Source organism: Aotus nancymaae, unplaced genomic scaffold, assembly GCF_030222135.1.
Source record: "Aotus nancymaae isolate 86718 unplaced genomic scaffold, 86718_ANA_hifiasm-v0.15.2.pri h1tg000155l, whole genome shotgun sequence".
Lineage (NCBI taxonomy): Eukaryota > Metazoa > Chordata > Mammalia > Primates > Aotidae > Aotus > Aotus nancymaae.
Window position 1 is genome coordinate 37,768 of NW_026988570.1, and position 25,015 is coordinate 62,782.

At 43.2% G+C, this 25,015-nt stretch overlaps 1 protein-coding gene and 1 long non-coding RNA gene across 3 annotated transcripts; one reads left to right on the top strand and one right to left on the bottom strand.

Annotated features, from left to right (window-relative positions):
* Positions 1–1,642: 1,642 nt before the first annotated feature.
* Positions 1,643–7,504, top strand: LOC135272943 (uncharacterized). Of its 2 annotated transcripts, XR_010340851.1 has the most exons (3): positions 1,643–3,364; positions 3,532–3,705; positions 5,142–7,504. It is a non-coding gene; the product is annotated as an uncharacterized LOC135272943 (long non-coding RNA). The 2 variants fall into 2 exon arrangements; XR_010340850.1 differs by having other exon boundaries at positions 1,643–3,705.
* LOC135272942 (tubulin--tyrosine ligase-like) lies at positions 6,568–20,771 on the bottom strand. The gene is made up of 4 exons (XM_064371683.1): positions 20,608–20,771; positions 17,199–17,277; positions 8,383–8,615; positions 6,568–6,637 (listed from the first exon to the last, which is right to left on the bottom strand). The coding sequence occupies exons 1-4, from the start codon at positions 20,762–20,764 to the stop codon at positions 6,597–6,599; spliced, it is 510 nt and encodes a 169-aa protein (XP_064227753.1). The 5' UTR covers positions 20,765–20,771; the 3' UTR covers positions 6,568–6,596.
* Between the last annotated feature and the right edge of the window lie 4,244 nt (positions 20,772–25,015).

Sequence of the window (25,015 nt, forward strand, 5' to 3'; positions counted from 1 at the left end):
AAGGGGGCGCGGGCGACAGTCAGACGGGCCCTGGGGCAGCGAGGAGCCTCGCGCTCCAAGGAGCCCAGCCAGCCTGAGGCGCCTCGGCAGCAACTGCCGCCTGCACGTGGCCCGCTAGAGAGCCGTTTTCACCGTTTCTCTGCCGAGACGGCTGAGGTGCGCGCGCACGCTGGTCCTAACGGTTCTGTTGGGCCGTTTCAGTGGAGACGCGGAAGTCGCTGAGCGTCTGTGCGAAGGTCCGTGGCCCGAGAGCGTTGTTGTTGCACTTTGGAGGCGGCGATCGAAGACATGGCTAAAGACAGACACTTTAACATAGGCGGTTTCATCATCCACAACTTGCTGCCGAGGAACCGCCTACAGACTAGTAATGACTGTTCGATCTGGCAGCGGAAGAACCATCCCTTGCGGCACTTGTGGGGCGACGGCTTCTCATGTGCTGAAAACAATATTAAACGACGTGATCTGAAAAGGATCCACAGAGCTGCCGTCTACGGTAAGCTAGAGAAACTGGATACCCTTCTGATCACGGAGGATTGCATAGATATAAAAGATAAGAAGAACAGGTAAGGGGGCTGGGAGCTGGGGCTGCGGGAGGAGGCCTTTGGATGTGGGCCAAGTGCCCCTTCCAGGCTGAGGGCTGCGGGATGGATGGTCTGGGGCTCGAGGTATGGATTTGGGGGAGAGGGGGTGCCTGACAGGGGTGGGAATGAGTGGAGTGGGACCTGGGGAGTGGGGGTAAATTGGGTGGCGGGGTGGGGAGTGAGTTGGGGAATGAGAGTGGGGAGTAGGGGATGAGATGGGGGGTTGAATGGACTTAGATGGATGGAATGAAGGCTTGGGGGTAGGGGCAAGGACGGTGTGGGGTGGGGAGATGGGGTGAGGGTTCATTGGGGTAGAGGACTGGGGCTGGGGGTGAAGGGTGGGGGTGGATGGGTTGGGGGGGTGTAGGGGTGAGGGTGGTGGCGAGTCCTCTCACCAAAGGGGCTGGACTTTCTTCCCTGGCCGGCTCAGCTGCACCTGGGATGTGGAAACCTCGGCAGGGGTGAGCACCCAGGCTCAAAGACTGTGTATATGTATAATCAAAAAAAATTGGTTTGATTATACATATACACAGTCTATGGTGTTTGTAAGCCAAGTATGTGTACAAAATATAACATTTTTTCTTTTCTGGCAGGTATATTGTGATTTTTTCTTGTTATGATGTATAAATGATGACCATGTATAAAACTTCTAGTAAATGTTTTTTTATTAAGGAAATTATCCTTGGGAAGAGAAGAAATATAAATCTTGCACAGAAGAAAAATAATTCTCACTTTCTATTTTATTTTATTTTTATTTATTTATTTGTTTATTTACTTACTTTGAGGTGGAGTCTTGCCCTGTCACCCAGCCTGGAGTGCAGTGGCATGATCTCAGCTCACTACAACCTCCACCTCCCACGTTCAAGCAATTTTCCCAGCTCTGCCTCCTGAGTAGTTGGGATTATAGGTTTGCACCACCATGCCTGGCTAATTTTTGTATATTTTAGTAGAGACGGGGTTTCACCATGTTGGTCAGGCTGGTCTCAAACTCCTGACCTCAAGTGATTCCCCCCGCCTTGGCCTCCCAGAGGGCTGGGATTACAGGGGTGAGCCACCGTGCCTGGCCTCATTTTTATTTTTGTTTATTGGTATCTTTTGTGAACTTTTAGCCTCTTCAGAGGTAGAGAGAATATTTTTATTTGTGCTCATTTATTATGCATAGATTTTAGTATATAAATGTTTTTTATTATAGTTTTATTACATATATGCAAACAATTTTAAGTTCATTTACCAGTGTCCTCATGAAAATGAGCAAATATAAGTGATTATTACTATTCCATAACCACTGCTTTAATTTATAGTTTTCTTTCATAATAAACTCCCCAACTGATGTGTGCATTCTTTCAATCCAGTTATTCATCAAACATAATCTGATACCTATTGTGTAGCAGACTCATTCTACTGTCTCTCAGGACTGTTCAACTTCTTGTTGAACAACTTCATGTTTACCTTCCCAGCCTGAGCAAGCTGAGAGATTTAAAATGGAAGTATTAGGACTGAATCCCAGCTGAATCTTTTATTCCTTTTTTTTTTTTGAAACAAAAGCACTTCTGAAGTTAGAAAATAGTAAAAGGTAACTAACTGCCTTTTCAAAAACTATGACAGTCTCAACTATTAATCATTGCAAATACCTAATTTACGTAACAGTCTATAAATCTAAGTATTGAAAAAAATGAGCCACACCTATTCATTTGAATCCTGAGTTTTCTTTGGGTTAATTTTTTTTTTTGAAAATTGAAGTAAGAATTACTTCGTTTTAAGAATTTGTTGTTTTGATTACATATCTAAGATGTGTTAATTTGTTGTTTTTATTTTGGTCTTCTTTTTTCATAGTACTTTATTTAGGTGCTAATTACATGAGTAGAACTGCCTGTTCTGTGTACTGTATCCCATTTAATGTAAGGCACTATGGATTGGGTGATACCACATTATTTTATATATCATTAAGAGAATGTTTAAAATGTTGCCAGTTATAATTGTAATAAATAATGAATTGTAAATGGTATTCCAGTTTCAGGAGATGTTAATATATAAGAGAATAGTAGCTTATATAAGAGAATAATGAGAACATGAACATCTGAAAATGATTGAAATGCAGTGATACTTCTAATCTTTAATACGTACCTCAATGTAGTTATGATTGTATCATCTTACCTAAATAAAATGTCTTTGTAAGTAGTAATATCTAAAAATTATTGAGCTGTCATTTGTGTGAGGAACTGTTCTAAATGCCATACATAGATTCTCATGTAAGCATCACAGTGTTGTTCTGTGGGATAACTACTATTCTCTTATATATTTTCTTGATGAGGAAATTGAAGCAAAGAAAGGCTAAATTTTAGCTAAAATAAAGTAAAATTTATTAAAAAGAGCTTAAAGTAAAATTCAGGCCCCCAATTAAACTGAATCCAAAGGCCAAGCTTTTTGTGTTAAATAGCCTGCTCTTTTATTAATATGGTGAGTATTAAGGGCTAACAAAGACTGTACTTTCTTTACAAGAAAATTAAATATATTTTTTTGAAGACAGAGAAATAACACGTGAATTAAGTTCTGGGATACATGTGCAGGACATGCAGGCTTGTTACATAGGTATACACATGCAATGGTGGTTGGCTGCATCCATCACCCTGTCAATTACATGTTTTAAAAAGTCCTTTCATTCTCACAGGACTGCTCTACATTTGGCCTGTGCCACTGGCCAATATGAAGTGGTAGAACTCCTGGTGACCAACAATTGCCAGCTTAACCTCCTCGACAGTGAATGCAGGACACCTCTGATCAAGGTATATAGAAGCCAACTCTGAGCATGAGATGGATTTGGTTTAAGTACATAGAATAAAATGAATTTGTCTCATTGTAATACCACTATGTAACTAGTTGGTAAATCCTGTGGAGTGTTTATTTTTATTTTCCAGTATTTACAATCATTTTCTTGGTCTAATATTGACAGGCTATACAACTTAAGCAGGTGTTTTGTGCAACTATTCTGCTGGAAAAAGGCGCAAATCCAAATATTACAGATTACTATGGCACGACTGCTCTACACTACGCTGTGTACAATGAAGATACAGACATGATAGAAAGACTACTTTCACATGGTACAGATATTGAAAGAAGCAGCAAGGTATAGATCAACCAATGTTATTTTCAGACTACCTGAAATGCATTTATTTTAGCATATAAGGGTCATTTTTTCATATTTGGAATCTCAAATATTCCTTGAATGAAAATATTTTTAAATGCCTTAACTGTCTAAGATTTTACTTTAAATATTGGAACTTTTAAAGAAGCATTACAGGGTACAGCTTTCTTTCATGCACTTATGGTAAATACTTATAACAAAAAATGAATGGCAATAAATTTGTAATTCATGGTAACTGAATTTGGGAAAGGTAATAGTTAAGTTTTTTTCCACTAAATTACTCTTTTTTTCTGATTAGTGTAAAGTGACACAGGAAAGTAAAATTTACCCTTGTAAATATGCTTTATTTTAAATTTCAAAGAAAATTAAAGCATTTCACAATAAATGTAAATCTTGCTGCTGTTGACAAGTAAGGTATGTGAAGGTGATTTCATTTGAAAGTGCACTTTGAGGGGCCAAGGTGGGCAGATCACGAGGTCAGGAGTTCGAGACCAGCCTGACCAACATGGTGAAACCCCATCTCTACTAAAAAGAAAAATTAGCTGGGCGTGGTGCTGCATGCCTGTAATCCCAGCTACTCAGGAGGCTGAGGCAGGAGAATCACTTGAACCCAGGAGGCAGAGGTTGTAATGAGCCAAGATCACGCTACTGCACTCCAGCCTGGGTGACAGAGCAAGACTCCGTCTCAAAAAAAAAAAAAAAAAAAAAAGTGATTCCCCTGTGGAAAGGCAGCTTAAGAGGGAAAAATGAAAAGGAGAGCAATCAGAAATACACAAGCTAATTTGGAAATTAGGTGATGAGGGAAAATACTGAGAAGAGGTTTTTTGTGTGTTGTTTTCAATTTATATGTTTAGACAAGTTTCTTACTTTGGGAAAGAGTTTGTAAGTTGTAAAACTGCCTATGGATCAATTTTGGTAGGACTCTGAGGAAACCAGATTGGCAGTGAATAGTGGGGATGAAGTGGGACACAGTTCAGCAAAGAGAAGAACACATAAATAATGGACATTATTCAATTCTGGCAGAAACAGCCACCTAGATAAGCATCTAAACTGTACTCTCAAGTTCAGAATGTCTTTATGGGCCAATGGGAGATAAGGAGCTTATATATAGTAAAATCAAGTTGGATTTTGAGTTTACTATTCTCTTCTCTATCCCTACCCAGGAAAAGTAAATGGAGTTTTCAGTGAATGGCTCTATCTTTTTCTTTTTACTCTTTTTGGCCAAATCCCAAATGATAAAGCATGCACCACCATGCCCAGCTAATATTTTTTTTTTTTTTAGTAGAGACGGGGTTTCACCATGTTGACCAGTATGGTCTCAATCTCTTGACCTCGTGATCCACCCGCCTCGGCCTCCCAAAGTGCTGGGATTATAGGCATGAGCCACCGCACCTGGCCAATATGTGTATTTTTTATAGAGACAGGGTTTCACCAAGTTGGCCAGACTGGTCTCAAACTCCTGACCCCAGGTGATTCACCCGCCTCGGCCTCTCAAAGTGTTGGGACTACAGGCGTGAGCCACCGCACCCAGGTAAGTAGTATTGTGTTTTTAACTTTGGTTTCCACATGTTCATTGCTGGTATATTAAGTTTTGTGTGTTGCTCTCATATCCTATAACATTGCTGAACTCACTCTTTAGTGAGTTGTCACCATTCCTTATTTTAACCATTTTAATAAAAGTGTAGCAACAGCTCATTGTGGTTTTAAGTTGCTAGAATCTTCTGATCTATGCTTTAGATTTATAGCTGATTTCTACCTGGGTCTCATGCTTTCAGTGTAAATGAATTTAATTCAGTTCATTAATTCAATGATCTATCTTCCCAAAAGTTAACCCCCTTCTCAACTACCCTGTTCCTGTCACTTCTTCTACCATCTGATCAGCTTCTTGAACACGAAACTGAAAATCAACCTGGAAAAGCTCCCTTTCTCTCTTTTCCTACACACACGACTCATGCTATTTCATCTCCCTCAGGAATCATACTCAGATTTTTTGATACACCAGTATCCAAAATTATACAATCAATTTAAATTTTATGTATCATTTTATATCTACAAAATGAGAAAACAAAAATGAGGACACTATTAGTGAAAGTTTGTCATGAACTGCTCCCTGTTAGCTCACAGGCCTTTGAAAAAGCAATAGGATAACACAAAGCGAAAGCCATAAAGACTTCATGTCATTTGAGCAAGTCATCTCATTTTTCAAACTTACTCTAAAGAAATATTTAAGAAGAAAGAAAAGTTGAGGCCGGGTGTGATGGCTCATGCTTGTAATCCCAGCACTTCAGGATGCAGAGGTGGGAAGATCTCTTGAGCTCATGAGTTCAAGACCAGCCTGGGTAACATAGTGAGACCTCATCTCTACTAAAAATCAAAAAATTAACAGGGTGTGGTGGTGCATGGCTATAGTCCCAGCTACTCAAGAGGTTGACGTAGGAGGATCGCTTAAGCCGGGGAAGTCGAGGCTGTAGTGAACTGAGATCATGCCACCACACTCCAGCCTGGGCAACAAAGCAAGACGTTGTTCAAAAAAAAAAAATACACACACACACACACACACACACACACACACAAAATAAAAATTAAAATTGAAAAAGAAACAAGCATGATCTATAGCAAAAACATTTACTACTGATATCTGTAATAGCAGTGGGACAATGGGGTTGTTTCTAAACAATAATTTGCTGTTACCGATGTAGTGTGTTCCTGTGCTCCAGGTGAGAGGTAAAGGTGGCTCAGTTTAGAGATGATGGGTAGTGGACATGCTGAACAGTGGCTTCATAACGGATAGAGCTTGAAGGTTGAGCCAACTATACAAAGCATGTAGTAGGTACCAAATAAACACTTGTTTAACAAGAATAAAAGCCATTCATTCATCCTATTGGTTTCATTTTATAGTTCCCAAACATAACACCTACAAAATAAGAAAACAAAAACTTAATCTCCTCAACTCCTAAAGCAAAAAGTCTTTGTTTGGCATTTTATTCTCTTGACTTCCTCCTGCTGCTTGGTGTCCCTCTGAGTCTTATCCTGGTGAGGGTCCAGGGATCACCCAGGTGTCCTCAGAATGGCCTTTCTGACTCCAATCCCAAACCCACAGGATTCTGGAGTACTATGATATGTATTTCCCCCTCCAAATCTGCCATTTATCATTGGAACCACACTGGGAGGCAGTACTTGAGAAAAGGTCACAAGAAGGGAGAGAAAAGTAGGTGAGGTACCTGGCTTGTGGCCAAAGTCCAACTTTCCCCCTTTCAGGGATACCAGGTGAGGCCTCCTGTCTTATGGTTGGTAGAAAAGACGGTGATGTCCCTTTGACTCGGAATAGATAGGAGTACCAATGGCCAGATGTCTTCCAAGGCAATACAAGAAGAAGTGAGTTCAAAAGGGAATGGTTTTATAAAGAGCATAGGAGGGCAGTCATAGACCAAGATAGTTTATGTGTTCATTACACATAAACTGAGTTAATGAACTGCCTCTATTTTCAGCCTGAGTTAGTATTATAAACCTCACCCCTTCTACACATTTGTTCAACGTATATTTGTTGAGTGCCTATGAGGAACGTACAAGTATGAATAAGACAGAAAGTCTGTGTTTGTGTGAAGCCTACAGTATAATGTGAGAGATGGACAGGTAAGTAGGATAGTGCCAGGAAGATGTTAATGCCAGGAGGTAAATGAAGCAGGGAGAAGGAAAGAAAACAATGGAAACAGAGGCTATTTTAGATTAGAAAAGCCTTCCCTGAGGAGCCAACATCTGAGCTGAAAAAAACAGAAAACAATCCATGTAAGCACATTCTAGGTACAGAGACAAGTTTGGAGTATTTGAGAGATACTAGGCAGTCTTTGTGTCTACGGTGCAGAGAACAAAGCTGAGGACAGACGGAGATGAGATCAGAGACATGGGCAAATGTCAAATGGTGCAGGCTACCTTTAGGAATCTGGAGTTCATTCTAATTGCATTAGGAAGCCAGCTGGTAAGTCTCAACTAGGAAGTAACATGATTCGATTTATGTTTTTAAAACATTGTCTGGAAGAAGAACTGATTGAGAACAGGCTCTGCAGTTACACACTAAACAGAATGGGGGCTTTGATTTAGACGGGGAGCAGTGGAAATAGCAAGAAATAGCCTATTCAGAATGTACTTTGAAGGTAGAGCTAGCAAGAATTGCTAATGCATTAGGAGTAGATAATAAAGAGTAGAGTAGTCAAGGATGAATCCTAGGTTTTAAGCTTCAGAGACTGAATGAATAGTGGGATCATATACTAAGGGGAAAGCGTGAAGGAGGAGCAGGCTGGCGTGGGCAAAGTCGGGAAGGAAATAAAAAGTTCTGTATCAGATGTATTCAGTTGCAAATGCCTTTTAGAGATGGTGAGGGTGTCAATGCATCTAGAGCTTAAAGGAAAAGACCTATACTGGAGATATACGTTTAGAAGGCATCAGTAGATAGGTGGGTGTTTATAACTATGTAACTACATGTGGTCTCTACCTTCGATATTTCAGATTAGAATAGGGTCATTCATCTAAATACGTTTATAACTATGTAACTAGACATGGTCTCTATCTTCGATGATTCAGATTACAATAGGGTCATTCATCTAAATACATCACAATAGGAACTTACCAGGAGTAGAGAAGGGGACAGCAGTGTCAACTCACCTTTGGCACCAGCTGATGACTTTGCAATCCAAACATTGCCCTCCCCATCCTCTTTCTTTCTGTTATAAGAAGCGAGGAAGAATTCTCTTTCATCCGTCCTTGAGTTATTGATCGGTGGCTGAATTCCATTCTGTGCTGGAGCAACTGGGGTCTTGAGATTGGTTGGATAAATCACATAGGACTCAGGGAACCATGTGCAGGACTCAGCCAGTTCTGGGCTTGTCTTGATTAGCCTGGCAGATGACATAAAAATGTCAGCCTCCCTTCTTAGGGCACTTCGTCACTCCCTTCAGAAAGCCCACTGCTTTCCCCCAGAGATTTTCAGGGAGGCAAAGCATGACCCAATCTCCTAACACCTCTGTTTGCTCTTGGTCTCTCTGGACAAAGCCCAAATGCATTACTGGGCAGCATACAGCTGTTAGATGCAACTTTAAAGGCATACCCCAGTTAATTCAAAAGGCTTAATGTCCAACACTTCTGCTCTTTTTAAAATGCATCTCTAAGGAAACTTAACTGGACATAATTCTGAGCCAATACCTTTTCAACAAATAGGTTGTTGAGCCAGACCCATACTAAAAAATGAAATGGGGAAGAGAGGAAAATTTAAGTAGCAAAAAGACTATCCTGGCCCAACTCCCTATGGGAGAGAAGCTTATGTAGGAACCTGAATTATCTAAAGACTTTTTAAAGCCCTTCTTTTCTTGCTTTTAGCTCAGGCTGGCTTCGGTGACAGAATAAAAAAGGTATCTTTCTAATGGGACACAGAACACCAGTGGTCATAGTGAAATATACCTCTTGCTCCCAAATACCATAACACCACAGAAGATAAAGTGAGGCAAGGCACCTAGCACACAGGGGCTTCCCACAGCATCTACTCTGCAATCAGACCACTAAAGCTAGAGGCACTGGCATCACATTTCACAAATTAGGCACTGGGTCACAGAGAAGTAAACTTCCTCAGATCATAAAGGTAGTGTGAACCACCCAAGATGCAAGCCCCAAAATCCCAAGTTTTTTTTTTTTTTTTTTTAACAGCTCAAGCTACTCCAAAACCCCTAGTCTTAAATGGAAACCTGCTCTTACTCCCCAGGAATCAGAGCCAGGGAGGAACCTGCCCACAGACACCCGCTGGCCTTCCATGAGCTGTGCTCCTTCTTCTGTTTAGAATAGAACTGTTAATGCCACTTCCGTATTAAGATTCACCCACAAAACCCAGTCTGTGAACAAATGGTGGAAATAATGACATTTTAGATTGAGAGTAAAAATAAAGCTATTTTAAAGTGTTAGGGGAAGAACTGAAAAGCTACTTGAACTTGAAGGAACAAAATAAATTTTTAACTCACTGCAAGTTCAATTCCGTATCTGTATAGTCACACCCAGTGGCCACTGGCCAGCCACATGTGGCTACTGATCATTTGAAATGTGGTCACTGTGACTCAGGAACTGAATTTAAAGTTTAACTTTATTTTTTTTTGAGATGCAGTCTCACTGTGTCACCCAGGCTGGAATGCAGTGGCATGATCTCAGCTTACTGCAACCTCCACCTCCTGGGTTCAAGTGATTCTCCCACCTCAGCCTTCCAAGTAGCTGGATTACAGGTGCCCACCACCATGCCCAGCTAATTTTTGTATTTGTAGTAGAGATAGGTTTCACCACGTTGACCAAGCTGGTCTCGAACTCCTGATCTCAGGTGATCCACTGGCCTTGGCCTCCCAAAGTGCTGGGATTACAGGTGTGAGCACTATGCCTAGCCTAAAGTTTAATTTGCCTTTAATTTAAAAATGGATGCATTATAAAATATTTTTCCATGAAGCACAGCTTTACTGATGTGGTAGGGTAACACTTCACTTGGTTGTTGTATTGCAGCATGCACATCAGGGCCATGTGTCATTTCAAATAGTATCATACACAAAAAAATTGCTATTCTACTGAAGGACAATAGATTGATTCAGTTCAAGTGATTTCTTTCTGTGCACTGATGAAACATTATGATATGTTTACTATGCAGAGAGCATGAGTTACAGTGTTAGCTACGTATACCACAATTGGTAACAAAGGTGAAACCGAATTTTTTTCTAGTGAAAAAAATATTTGGACAACATTTTAAATTTAAAATAAAGGCATACTACTGATGTGGAATTGAGCAGGAACACAGAAACTAGAACTACGACAAGGACAGTAACAGATTAAAAAAAAAAAAATGGCTGGGTGTGGCGGCTCATGCCTGTAATCCCAGCACTTTGGGAGGCCAAGGTGGGTGGATCATTAAATCAGGAGTTCAAGACTAGCCTGGCCAAGATGGTGAAACCCCATCTCTACTAAAAATACACACACAAAAAAAATTATCGGGGCATGGTGGTGGGCACCTGTAATCCCAGCTACTCGGGAGGCTGAGGCAGAGAAATGTTTGAACCCAGGAGGTGGAGGTTGCAGTGAGCCGAGATCATGCTACTGTAGTCCAGCCTGGGTGACAGAGCGAGACTCCATCTGAAAGGAAGTATGCCACAGACTCACAAGTGGTGACTGCAATAGGCTATGGTCAAAGTAAACTGAAAAAACAATTGTGTAAAGGAGATATTCTTAGCAAATATATAATAAACTCGATAAGTATTTTCCTCTCAATACTCAAAAAAAATTAATAAAACTAGTGGCTGAAATCACAATATCCAACACATTTTTAAGCAAATTTTTTTTTTTTTTTTTTTGAGACTGAGTTTCGCTCTTGTTACCCAGGCTAGAGTGCAATGGCGCGATCTCGGTTCACCACAACCTCTGCCTCCTGGGTTCAAGCAATTCTCCTGCCTCAGCCTCCCAAGTAGCTGGGACTACAGGCGCGCGCCACCATGCCCAGCTAATTTTTGTATTTTTAGTAGAGACAGGGTTTCACCTTGTTGACCAGGATGGTCTCGATCTCTTGACCTCGTGATCCACCCGCCTCGGCCTCCCAAAGTGCTGGGATTATAGGCGTGAGCCACCGCGCCCGGCCTTAAGCAAATGTTTAACAGGGTCTGAGTTTAATAACTTTGGGAGACTACAAAATGGCCTGTAAACTTATACAAAAAGAAAACTATTTTAGATGCAAATGTGGTTCTAAAAAACTATTTTAAGGAAAACATTTAAAAATATAATTTGCAAAAAGGAACAATCTTCAGTTGAGTCACAATTGCCCATAAACTATAAAACCTTTCTAACAATATCAAAGACTGACTCAAAATTTGAAAAATATTAAGTATTCTTCTTTAGCTTTAGGTGAACTGTATGACATAAGAGATACTGTCCAATTAATACTTTGGGTGTTTTACCTCAAAAAATTTCCAAATATATGAAAAAATGCCAGCAAATTGCAGCTTAAAAAATATCAAACTCATAGTATAGATTTTTTATAATCTTTTACATCTGTCAAAGAATTTTAGCTACATGCAAAAAATTACTTTCTATCATGACAGATAAGACTTCAGTTAGGTTTATTAAAATATGGATTTACTAAGATTTTAGTAGACTAATGTTTCCTTTACTACTTCATTTTATTGTATGCTACATATTGGAAACTTTTGCTTCATTGCATTATGTGATACATATCGAAAACATTTGTGTTAGGTTTTCTTTTTGTTTGTTTGTTTGTTTGTTTTTCTGAGGCAGGGTCTAACTGTGTCGCCCAGGATGGAGTGCAGTGGCGCAATCTCAGCTCCCTGCAAACTCTGCCTCCTGGGATCAAGTGATTTTCATGCCTCAGCCTCCCAAGTAGATGGGACTACAGGCGTGCATCACCATGCCCAGCTAATTTATTTTTTGTATTTATGGTAGAGATGGGATTTTGCCATGTTGGCCAGGCTGGTCTCAAAGTCCTGACCTCAAATGATCCACCTGCCTCAGCCTCCCAAAGTGCTGGGATTATTGACATGAGCCCTGGCACCCAGCCTTGTGTTAGGTTTTCTGAAGCAGACTCTAAGTGTCATGGATACAGTTGTTGAAATGGTTCTGTATATACATGATGATTCCTCAGTTGTGGAAACAGAAGACAATGAATTTAATGATACTGTGTTCTCTGCCAATGTTCACTCATTGAGAGAGGGACGGGTTTTTTTTTTTAAATAAAGATTTGCTTTTCAAATCCAATTCAGATTTTCTTGAAAATAAAAGGAACGTTTGTCAAATCACTATTTTCACTCAATAATTCATTATTTCAATAATTGTGATTATTATTGAATAATCAAGATCATACCACTGCACTCCAGCCTGGGAGACAGCGAGACTCTGTCACAAAAAAAAGAACGTTAGGTCACATCTGTAATCCTAGCACTTTGGGAGGCTGAGGTGAGTGGATCACCTTAGGTCAGGAGTTCGAGACCAGCCTGACAAACATGGAGAAACCCTGTCTCCACTAAAAATACAAAATTAGCCAGGCATGCTGGCTCATGCCTGTAATCCTAACTACTCAGGAGGCTGAGGCAGGAGAATCGCTTGAACCTGGGAGGTGGAGGTTGCAGTAAGCCAAGATCGCACCACTGCACTCCAGCCTAGGCAACAAGAGCGAAACTCTGCCTCAAAAAAAAAAAAAAAAATACTGCCATTTGCATCTTCTCATCTATCTTCATACTGCATATGAATAAGCTAAATTTAAAGCTCCAAGGAAGGGAAAAGAAGACCTTATTTGTGATTTAGCCAGACAGGTGTGAGAATTTAAGTTCCAACTTCATAATACAAGTTGATAACAATGATTTCACATAGTTTTATAACATGACTCAGTATGCAAAAAATGTTAATTGTAATAGCATTATGAAAATTGGCTGTAAAAACTAACAGAAATCTGAAGAATGCTTTGTTGATATTGATAAGTTTAGAGTTACTTTTCAATATATTCAATACATCTTTAAATTTGATATTTACAATATTGAACTGACAGAAGAGTTGGTGAATTTACTTAATTTGGACATTATTTTGAAAATGATAAGCTTTTGCTTCATAATCCAATCAATTCTTCTGGAAAAAAATGAACTAGTTTTGAAAATGTGTGTGTAATATTAAAGGAAATAGATCTTTTGGCATTGAAAGTTATTGAAAAACTTTTATGTACAACTTGGGTACATAAGTCTACTTCTTCAACCTTATTTTTTTACGTAAGCTAAATTCAGATCAAAGATTACCAATGAAAATTTACTGTTTGAATTAAGATGTGCTACAAATGTAAAATTCACATCACATTTTGAAGACTGAATAAAAAAGAATGTAAAATATAATAGCTTTTTGTATTAATTACACGTCAAAATAACATTTTGGATTTATTCAGTTAAATATAATAAATTAATTTAATTGCAGTTGTTTCTTTTTTCTTTCTCCCAGGCTGGAGTGTAGTGGTATAATCTTGGCTCACTGCAACCTCCACCTCCCAGGTTCAACTGATTCTACTGCCTCAGCCTCCCAAGTAGCTAGGATTACAGGCACCCACCACCATACCCGGCTAATTTTTGAATTTTTAGTAGAGTTGGGGTTTCACTATGTTGGCCAGGCTGGTCTTGAACTTGTGACCTCAGGTGATCCACCCACCTCTCCCAAAGTGCTGAGATTACATGCGTGAGCCACCATGCCTGGCTTGCAGCTGTTTTTTTGCACTTATTTTAATGTGGCTGCTAGGCAGTTTAAAATTACTTGTGTGGCTAGCATCCTATTTCTGTTGGACAGTGCTGGTCTGTAGATTGGTTTGGAAGCCCTCATTTCCTGTACAGAACCAAGACTAGGCTCTGCAGGAAGTCCTTTGCTTTTGTCCAATTTCCTCATGGGCCCATTTGGGAAGTAATTAGAAATGAAGATTTATTTACATCTATAAAACACTAATGTTCAGGAGAGGAAAAGAAAGCCTCTGATCTGTACCAGGAGAATAAAAGCCCCTCAGGGTTCTAAGACTACAGCCTTGAGGACTTAATGAATTTCTGAAACTCCCTGAAGTGACAGGAGGAAGGATTGGGCTGGACAGGGTCCTGCACTGAACACCACCAAGGCTCTGGGAAGCCCCCGGAGGGTGCACAGTCACAATGGCCAGGGGTCCCATTTGTGCAGATTAAAACTGTCCTGGCTTAACAGGAGCTACTGTGGCCATGGGCAACCTGGCTGTCCTCTCTAAGCTGCCATTGTGTCCTATAAAATGAAGGAGACTATATTTCTTTTTTTTTTTTTGAGACGGAGTTTCGCTCGTTACCCAGGCTGGAGTGCAATGGCGCGATCTCGGCTCACCGCAACCTCCGTCTCCTGGGTTCAGGCGATTCTCCTGCCTCAGCCTCCTAAGTAGCTGGGATTACAGGCACGCGCCACCGTGCCCAGCTAATTTTTTGTATTTTTAGTAGAGACGGGGTTTCACCATGTTGACCAGGATGGTCTCGATCTCTTGACCTCGTGATCCACCCGCCTTGGCCTCCCAAAGTGCTGGGATTACAGGTGTGAGCCACCACGCCTGGCCCCTCTGTTTTTTTTTTTTTTTTTTTTTTTTAAGGAGACTACATTTCTAACTCTCTGGAGTCCTTTCAAGCCATACAAAATCATGGGAGAGAGACAAATGGATAAAGGGAACCATCATATCCGGAATTACTATAAGCCCCTCACAGGACACCTGAGACAAAGATGGAAGCTGATGAGGATGATGCAACCTCCAGCCTGCATAGGTCATGTCAGTGTTACAAGGTGCTATCACGGATTACACTGCATGCCTCCGACAGGCAACGAGCAGGTATTGTCACCATCATCCATCCCCATTTTAAAGATGAAACACTGGGATTCTGAGTGGTGCTCTCCAAAGTCACAGATATTTATCACACTTGGTCATGACTCCAGCCATGTACTCACTCTGCTTCCCTAGAACTGCAAAACATGCAAATACGGAGACCTTTTTTTTTTTTTGTAGCATCCTCTGCTTCCTACTTACAAAAGCAAACTTTTACCTTTGTCTTTAGGGAAAAAATCATAGCAGAAAAGGTTTAATAAATATTTAATAAGAATTTCTAAGTGATTAGCTCAGAGGAGTTACTACAAAAAAGAAAAAAAATTTAAAAAAAAATGAATTTCTAAGTGAATAATCTGAATAAACAAGCATGTTCCACTTCTATTCCCGATTCTAGTGAAACAGTTATTTGCATTCTAAATATATAAATATGTCACAAGATGACTTCAGGAAGCCTCACTCTCCTTCAGGAATGGGATGAATCATGAAAACCCATCACAGAGAGGAGTGGGTACATAAGTTACCAAGGCCAATGAGTAAACAAAGCAGAAATGTTCCAGTGAGCACCGAATCTAGTAAATATCTAGCGTCCAGAAAGAAATGTTAGTGGGAAAAGAGCATTTTGCATTGAGTCATATCTCCCAGTACCTGGCTACACATACGTGTTCAACAGTCATCATGGAAAGAATACTGGAGACCTGTGACAGCCCTGATTTTAGCGGCCCGACCCAGTGTTTCCCTACTGAAATAACAATAATAGCAATGACAACTATACTAATAGCAATAATGATACTAAGGTGTGCTTTCACTTAATACAGTGTGAACGACAAGACAGGCACTATTCAAAGCCCTTAGCTAAATTAGCTCAATTAATCCTCATAATAACCTAAGGTAGTTACTATTTCCTCAATTTACAGCCAGGAAAATTAAGACAGTGTCAAATACTCATTATGTACCAGGCCACTGTGCTATACAAACTTTACATGCATCATCTTATTTAATTCTCATAATAGTCTTATGAGAGGGGCACTGAGGCTTAGAGGGATGAGGGGATCTGCCCAAGCTAGTGAGAGGAAGAGCTGGGATGAAAACGTACACTTTTGACCCTAGATCTTAATCGTTGTATAACATAATCACCTTCCACTTTGTGATACTGTGGTCATACCTGGCCATAATCCAACTGTTCAGAGATGGGCAGTAGAGTGAATGCTCTTATACCCTGCCCAGATATTCTTTCTGAGGGACCCCTTGCTAATATGAGAGATGGCTGCTAAGGGCTACATATGCCCTTCTCCAGGGACCAGCCCATGCCCAGAAATGCATGCGAAACTACGCCCTGCATCTCTTCCCACAGCTGATGGCTGACTGATACTGGGGCACAGAGTCCTGGTCCCCTTGCTCAAAATGTGACAACTCTGATGTGCCATTCGCTTCAGTGCTCCTTGGAGTCAGGAGAGGAAAGACTTTGGCTGAAACCACCTCTTTACTTGGTTCTCCCCCTGCCCTGCTGTGCCCTTGCTTCCTTTTTATTTTTTTCTTTTTTTTTGAGATAGAGTTTTGCTCTTATTGCCCAGGCTGGAGTGCAATGGCACAATCTCGGCTCACTGCAACCTCCGCCTCCTGGGCTCAAGCAATTCTCCTGTCTTAGCCTCCTGAGTAGCTGGGATTACAGGCATCCGCCCCCACACCCAGTTCATTTTGTATTTTTTACTAGAGACGGTGTTTCTCCATGTTGGCCAGGCTGGTCTTGAACTCCTGACCTCAGGTGATCTGCCCGCCTCGGCCTCCCAAAGTGCTGGGATTAGAGGTGTGAGCCACCATGCCCAGCCACTTCCTGATGGGTGTCTCTTAAGAACCCTACCTCAGGAAATCACTTACACAGGAAACCCTGAGTCCGGCTCTGCTTCTAGGAGGCTCACCTCAGAGACACACAGGCTTTATCAAGCAACAAGTTTTGGACTGCAACCCAAGTGGCTTAGAGGAAGCTTCTCAACTGATATTTGTTGGCTTTTAAAATAAATACATGTTTGCCTTTTAAATAACCCCACATTTTTGCCTAAGTTTTTTATTTAGGTAAAAACTGGAAAACGGCGGTCTTAACACTTACTTCACTAAAGAAGCTTTGCGACACAGTTTGTCAGCACCCCTGTAGTAATTCACCAACTGTACCAGCCCGGGCTCGTGACCTAGGAAGGAAAGAGGAGGGTCAGAAGGGACACAGGACAACTGGGGAATGACAATGTCAGCACCAGCTAGCAGGAGAGAGGACAGCTGTGTTATGCCCAGCTTTTCTTTCTCTCATCTCAGGATTGGCTGTTATAAAATGGAACAGTTTTGCTTCTCGGTCCCCAAGGACCCTCTTTCTCTTGGTATCCTGCTGGCAACCTTCAGTCTCCCCATAGTGGATATCATAATATCAGCATCGTAGGTCTGCCAAAACTGCTGCTACCTTTGTTTTTTCTTGTTAGGGTGGAGGGTATTGAGGGTAATTTTCATTTCACCTCTCCCTGACTGCACACTGCATTCCCCTCCTGGCTTAACACATATAGACTTGTCACTCTGTACAGTAAGGCTACTTTAATAGTCATGCTTTCCACATCCGTAACCTGGCTTTCTACACCAAGGAAGGAAGGAGAACTAGAATGATGCTGCTCTCAAGCAAGTCTATCTCTGCAAGCTTCTAGGAGGTGAATGAAGGTAGTGGAGAGGCCATGTCTATAAAATCAGAAGCCGTGAGAGCTTTCTTCTGTGCCTCATTCCACGGGAAAACTCATTTTCAACAGCTCTTATTACATGTGGCCTTTTTAAATAAAATTAGAGCAGAAAAGGTACGAAGAAAAACAAATTTTTATTTAAAATGAAAAGTGTTTTCAGCCCGGTATGGTGGCTCATGCCTGTAATTTCAGCACTCTGGGCGGCTGGATCACCTGAGGTCAGGAGTTCAAGACCAGCCAGGCCAACAGGGCAAAACCCCATCTTCACTAAAAACATAAAAATTAGCTGGGCATGGTGGCACACGCCTGCAACTCTAGCTACTTGGGAGGCTGAGGCACAAGATCGCTTGAACCCGGGAGGCAGAGGTTGCAGTGAGCCGAGATCACACCACTGCACTCCAGTCTGGGCAGTAGAATGAGACTTCATCTCAAAAAATAATAATAAAATAAAAAGCATTTTGTTTCAAATTTTAATAAAATGCATTGCATTTCCAGTAACAGAAATCAAAGTAAGCCCAAACAAAGGAATTTTCAGTTGAAAATGCCAAAAGTAAGAATAATTTATCTGAGAATGGCATATAGTCAAATCAAAAGTTTCAGGTAGGCATTAGCTGGCTCTCACTGGTCCCCTTGCACAGACAGGCCTGATTCCCACCTGAACTGCCTACCTTCTTATCCACAGGGCACCAGCCTTCCTAAGCCTTTACCTAGCTCTATAAATCTTCTCCTTGGCTTTCACATAGTGCACTTTAAGCAAACGGTAACTATCCCTTAACAGTGATGACATATAACCAACTTCGTTGTAGCATGCTGTTTTCTTTCCCATAAAAACCAAATGTATGCTGGGCATGGTGACTCACATCTGTAATCCCAGCACTTTGGGAAGCTGAGGTGGGCAGGTCACCTGAGGTCAGGAGTTTGAGACCAGCCTGACCAACATGGCGAAACCATATCTCTACTAAAAATAAAAAAATTAGCTGGGCATAGTGGTGTGTGCCTGTAATCCCAGCTACTTGGGAGGCTGAGGCAGGAGAATTGCTTGAACACAGGAGGTGGAGGTTGCAGTGAGCTAAGATAGCGCCACTGCACTCCAGTCTGGGTGACAGAGAGTGAGTCTGTCTTAAAAACAAAAACAAAACATATGTTTACTAATCATCTGCTGAATTTGCGGTACCTGTTTAGGATTCAAATTCTGTAGGCTTCTGCTTCTCATTCCTAGGCTTAAGCACCTGGATAATAATGCCAGTCACTCCTGTCTCCACCTGGGCGGAGCCATGTTTGTTTTTAATATTAGGATTCCACCTAAGCTTTCACAGCCAGGTACTGCCAAGAATACAGAGGGAAGTCTGGAAGGGAAGTGGACAATGCAAGGAAGAAATAATTGTTCTGAACTATAAGCAATTCTTCCCCACCTCTCAGGTCATATATTCTCTTTGCTAAGGTCTTCCCGAGACCGGTTAACAAAAGGGACTCTCCAGGCACAGTCTCCATATTCTGAGATTTCTGGGTATTCAAACTGGCCCTTCCATGGAGTCACCATTCTACATCATAAACTTGTATACAAATGAAAAGCTGTCCCAGGTACTATTCAAAATAAAAAAATTTAGTAACTTTACACTGCAGCTCTTCATTCCTCCAATGATTAGAGTTTTACACAACCCCTTTTCAAAGGCTCTGTCTGTGGAAGCTCACCAATGACCAGTCAATTCCAAATGGCCTATATTCAGTTTTTACCCATTCGAACTCTGACCACACCTATTTCTAAAAACTGTTTCCTCTTCTGGACATAGAACACTGCTCTCTCTGGGTTGCCCTCGAAGGCAGAAGTGACTCTTCCTCCGTATCAATTCTCTCCTTGTCTTTGGAATACAACTGGCCCCCACCTCTGGTGAATTCTGGCAGGGAACATGGCTCCCCAGAGAAGCTGTACTTCCCAGATGACTGTGCAGTGAGGGGAGGCCATGAGACTATGCTCAGGTCAATGGGATGTGAGTTGAACCGACCTGGGCAACTTCTGGATGACATCATTTACAAAGGAGCATCTAGTCCCCTCCTATCTCCTGCACCTTCCTACCCTGTGGATGAAGGTAATTCCCTCGGAGACAGCAGGGAAGAGAGGGAGGGTGAACCCAGTCTCGTGTAAGACCTTAATCCAATGTAGAACCGCGAAAACATGTTCTTTGGTGAAACTAAGAAAAGGTTTAAAATCAGACATCTTTCCCCTGGGCTAGGGTCTCTTCTGCAGCTCCTGCTTTTGATATCCAGAGGTCTTTTCCAAACCCCCTGACCGTTCCTCCGCGCCTTTGGGTGACAGAAGCCTTAGGGGTTTCAACACCCACAGCTCTCCCTCCTGCGCCCACGTCAAGCAGGCAGAAATCCTCAGTGCAGAAAAGCTGCAAAATGACTCCAGCCGACGCCAGCCTCCGGCTCTGCGGAGCCGCGCCCCGCCCAGGCGGACCTGCCAGATTTGGGGGCGTCAGATCCGGGGAGCCGCGATACGCGCACCTCAGGTCCCAGCCCCAGCGGCCGACGTCTCCTGGGCTGCAGGGACCGGTCATTGTCAGGAAGCAGCTGTAGCCCTGAGTGGTCGCACCACGACTCCGATTCTAAATCGAAGTTAGGAGGCAAGAAAGCATTAAAAACGACAGGTTTCGATCATTCTGGATCTGTTTTCATATGCCCGAGAAGCGACAGAAGGGAATATCTGTGACCTTTAAAAACAAAAGCGCTGGTTCTAACGGGCCGCGGGGGACGCACAGGGCCGCTCCGGGGAGGGCAGGCGGGAAATGGGGAAGGGCTCACCCAGTCTCCCGAAGGGCAGCCGGTTCCTCTCTCCCAACATCAAGCTGAACCTGGGGTTGTTTCGCCGCAGCCTCTTCCAGTAGCCGGTGGCGAGGAGCAGCCGGGAGACCTCGGCGTAGACGCTGCTGTTCTCGTCGCGCACCACGAAGGTGTACATGGCTAAGGGCCGCGCGCCCGGGCCTCCGGGCAGCCGCCGCAGGGACCAGCCGGCCGAGGCGGCAGAGCCCGTGACCCCGCCCGGGCGCCCGCCGCGGCCCGGCTTCCGCTGCCCGCTCCGGCAGCCGCGCCTCTCCGGTGCCGGCGGCGCCGCGCCCGGGCGCCCGCGCGTCTGCCGGAGTGGAGAGGGCCGCCCGCACGCCCGCCCGCCCACCCCGGCGCGGCCCCGCCTCCGGCCCGTGATTCCGCGCGGCCCGACTCCGCCGCGCTCTGCAGGGGCCCGTCGCGGCGCGCCCTCTCCGCACCCTCCCCGGGGCGGCGGCGGCAGGGGAGCAGGGTTAGGGGCTCGCTGCGTGGGCGCGGCTTTACCGCCGCGCGCGGACTGTGCGGTGGAGCCGGTGCCGGTGCCGGGGTCTGGGGCGGTTCCTCCCGAGCCTAGGTCGCAGCCGGGAGGCGGTGCCGGCGGAAGATCCCTGTTTGCAGGGCTCGATCTGGGTTTTTCTAATGTTTCCTAAGGACCTTTTATGAATAAAACCCAAAAGTTCTAAGGCCTGGTCCTGTGGCCTAGTGAAGGTGCGCTTCCCCTTCTTTGCTTAACGACTACGGAGACTCGGGCGTCCGTTTTGTTGGGTCGAGTGCTCCTTCCTTCCGCCGAGACCTGGGTGGCGCATGGCCAAGGGGATGACCTTAGACTCCGCTGGTAGAAGCAGGTCCCGAACCGGCCCCCTGGACCCCTGGGCTCCGCTCTCTTCCTGCCCTTTACCGGCATTCGGCCACTTGCTTTCCCTTTTCTGGACCTCGATTTCCCTCTGTGAGCGGCGGGGAGTGGCTCTTAAAAGTTCCTTCGATTCTGGTTGCCACTCTAACTTCCTTTTAGACCATGTTGCCGCATTTGAGGGACAAAGAGGACAATGATCATTAGAGTTCCCACAAACTTCCTACACTTCCTCATAAATTACCTGTATCAGCCCTGCGCCTCGCATCTTTTACTCTTTTTTAGAGAAAGAACCCCTAGGTCCTCTCCCCTTCCTGTTTCCCGGTGCTCACGGTATCTACCGAGCATATTGTAAAAGCGCCCTTCTCTCTCCCATCATTGCCCAAATTCCACAGGGCCTCCAGGCACGCACTTGCCGGTCTTGCGCACCGCCTCCACCCTAGAGGCATTCGCTGGCTGTAGAGAGCTTGCTTGGAGCAGAAATGGGCAGGCTTAGAGGCGCTGGCTGCTTGGATTCCCTCCCAGCTGCTCTCCCTCCACAAGGGACAAAGTTGGTCGAGAATGCCCTGGCTCCCTTGCCTTCCGCACATGCCCTGCGGGGAGGCACGTGTCCTAGGCGTATTGCGGTCATCCTTTGTAGGCTTGAGCTGCAGTTGTCCACAGCTGTAATTTGCGCCTCAAGGCACCTTCTGTTGGCTTCCTTCCTTTCCCGGACTCACTACCCCAATCTTCTACCGATGTTTCTTGGGATCACCTCCCAAGAAACTGAACTTGAGCTCAAATTCTTGTTCTCTTTTTGGGGAACTCAGCCAGGACGCTGTATCTTCCGCTCTTCACAGTTGATCACATTGAAAGTGACGTCCACTTTCACCATGCTGCATCCATTCCTCCCCACCCGCTGACGACTCCTGCGCCACAGGTGGCTTCTCTCTGTCACTCCACAACTGTGGCTCTCATTAGGAACACCAGTGACCTTTGAATTTCCAAATCCAGAAGCTACCTTTTTCCTTTTTCTCACTTTTTGTAGTGAGCACCATTTTTGTTTGTTTTAGTTTTAGGTTTTGTATGGTACTACTTATCCCCTACCCCCATTTTTTTTTTTTTTTTTTTTAGACAGTCTCACCATATTGCCCAGGTTGGTCTCGAACTCCTAAACTCAAGCCATCCTCCTACTTCAACCTCCCAAAGTATTGAGAGTACAGGCGTGAGCCACCACGCCCAGTTTATTCCCTTTTCTTTGTAAAGTAACTCCTCTTTCCTCTTTGGAACCTTTTTGTTTTGTTTTTGTTTTTGTATGAGAGGGAGCCTTGCTCTGTCACCCAAGCTGGAGCGCAGTGGTGCAATCTCCACTCACTGCAACTTCCACCTCTGGGTTTCAAGAGATTCTTTGCCTCAGCCTCCAGAGTAGCTAGGACTACAGGCACATGCTACCATACCCGGCTAATTTTTATATTTTTAGCAGAGTCGGGGTTTCACCATATTGGCCAGGCTGATCGCAAATGCCTAACCTCAAGTGATCTGCCCACCTTGATCTCCCGAAGTGCTGGGATTACAGACATGAGCCGCAGCACCTGACCTCCTTGGAACCTGTTTTTTTGTGGCTCTTGTGGGATTAACAGTGTCTGTTATTGATAAAGGAAATGAATATCTGGACTTGGTCCAACAGCATTACTTTCCCTCCCTTTTGCCACAGCAACAGGTAAAACATAGGAAAGTGATCCAAATCAGACCAGTCTGATGGAACACTATCTGTGGGACAGCTTGCCACTCTCTTGCTGTCTTATAGGGAGAGAATCTGTTCCAAAATTTCAGCTTTCCCTCTACCCTAGCATTAAGTCCCTAGTATTAAGCATTAAGCTCCTAGCATTAAGCCACGTGGATATGTGAATGTATTCTTGCCAATAGAATGTGAGCGAGTGATATGTATCACTTTCTAGTTTAGACCTTAGAGTATGGGTGTGCCTTCTTCTTAGAATTGGGTGTGTCCTGGAGACAGGACATACAGTCAGCAGCAATACTGAAAAAAGAATGTAAGGAATTTGCCCAAACTGGTGTAAGGTCTGATTGCTCCATGAATGGCACGGTAATTTCGGTGACCTGCATGTACACCCCAGATGAGATTCTGGAAGAAAGATCAGCCCCTGTGGGGCCTAACTAACCTGAGACATTCTTCTATTGTTTCTTATTCCGGCCTCAATTGACAAGGCCATTGGACTTTAGCCAACCTCATGACTCTGCACCCTACGACCCCCTCCCAGCTTGCAAACCTATGACCCCCTCCCAGCTTGCAAGAAACCACCAACTGTAACTTCTGTAACTTTCCACTGCCCATTCCAAACCTATAAAACCAACTCCTATCCCAATGCCCTCCGCTGACGCCCTTTTCAGCCTCAGCCTGCCTGCACGCAGGTAAATAAACAGTCATGTTGCTCATACAAAGCCTGTTTAGGGCCCTCTTCATTCAGAGTGTGCATCTTAACAACTGGCTATATCCTGGATTATAAAGTAGATTCCAGCAATTTCAAAAGATTGAAATAATTCTAAACACTTTTCTGACAATAGTGGAATTAAGTTGCATGGAGATTAAGTGATATTGTACAATGCTAAATAACCCATGAGTCAGTGAAGAAAGCACAACAGTATGAGGAAATATTTTTTAACTGAATGACAATGAAGATATGGCATCCCAAAACTGGTAGGATAAAGCTAAAGCTGTTTTTAATAAAAATTTACAGTCTAAAGTGCGTATGTGTTTTAAAAAAGACTGGGCCGGGTGCGGTGGCTCACGCCTATAGTCTCAGCACTTTGGGAGGCCAAGGCGGGTGGATCATGAGGTCAAGAGATCGAGACCATCCTGGTCAACAAGGTGAAACCCCGTCTCTACTAAAAAATACAAAAATTAGCTGGACATGGTGGTGCGTGCCTGTAGTCCCAGCTACTCAGGAGGCTGAGGCAGGAGAATTGCTTGAACCCAGGAGGCGGAGGTTGCGGTGAGCCGAGATCGTGCCATTGCACTCCAGCCTGGGTAACGAGCGAAATTCCGTCTCAAAAAAAAAAAAAAAGACTGGAAATCAATTATCTAAGTTTCCATCTCATGAAACTAGAAAAAGAATAATAAGTAAAACCCAAAATAAGTAGAAGGAAATAAATCATAAGGGAAGAAATCAAGGAAGTAAAAAATAAATGTACAATAAAGAAATCAACAAAGGCAAGGGAGGTATATTAAGAAAAACATTTTAAATTGTTAAGCATTCAAGACCAACAAACGAAAGGAAGAACAATCAAAATTAAAATGAAAAAGTCAGATGCAAGAAGATTTAAAAATATTTTAAACAAATTTTTGAATGAAAAAAGAAACATCACTAGAGATCCTGAAGATTTTAAAATAATAAGATCATATAAACAATTTTCGCAAATGAATTGGACATGTGGACAAAGTAGACTACTTCCTTGAAAAATTCAGTTTACCAAAAGTGACACGGAAATACAAAATTTGAATAATTTCACACCTATTAAAGAGATTCAGTCTATTCACAG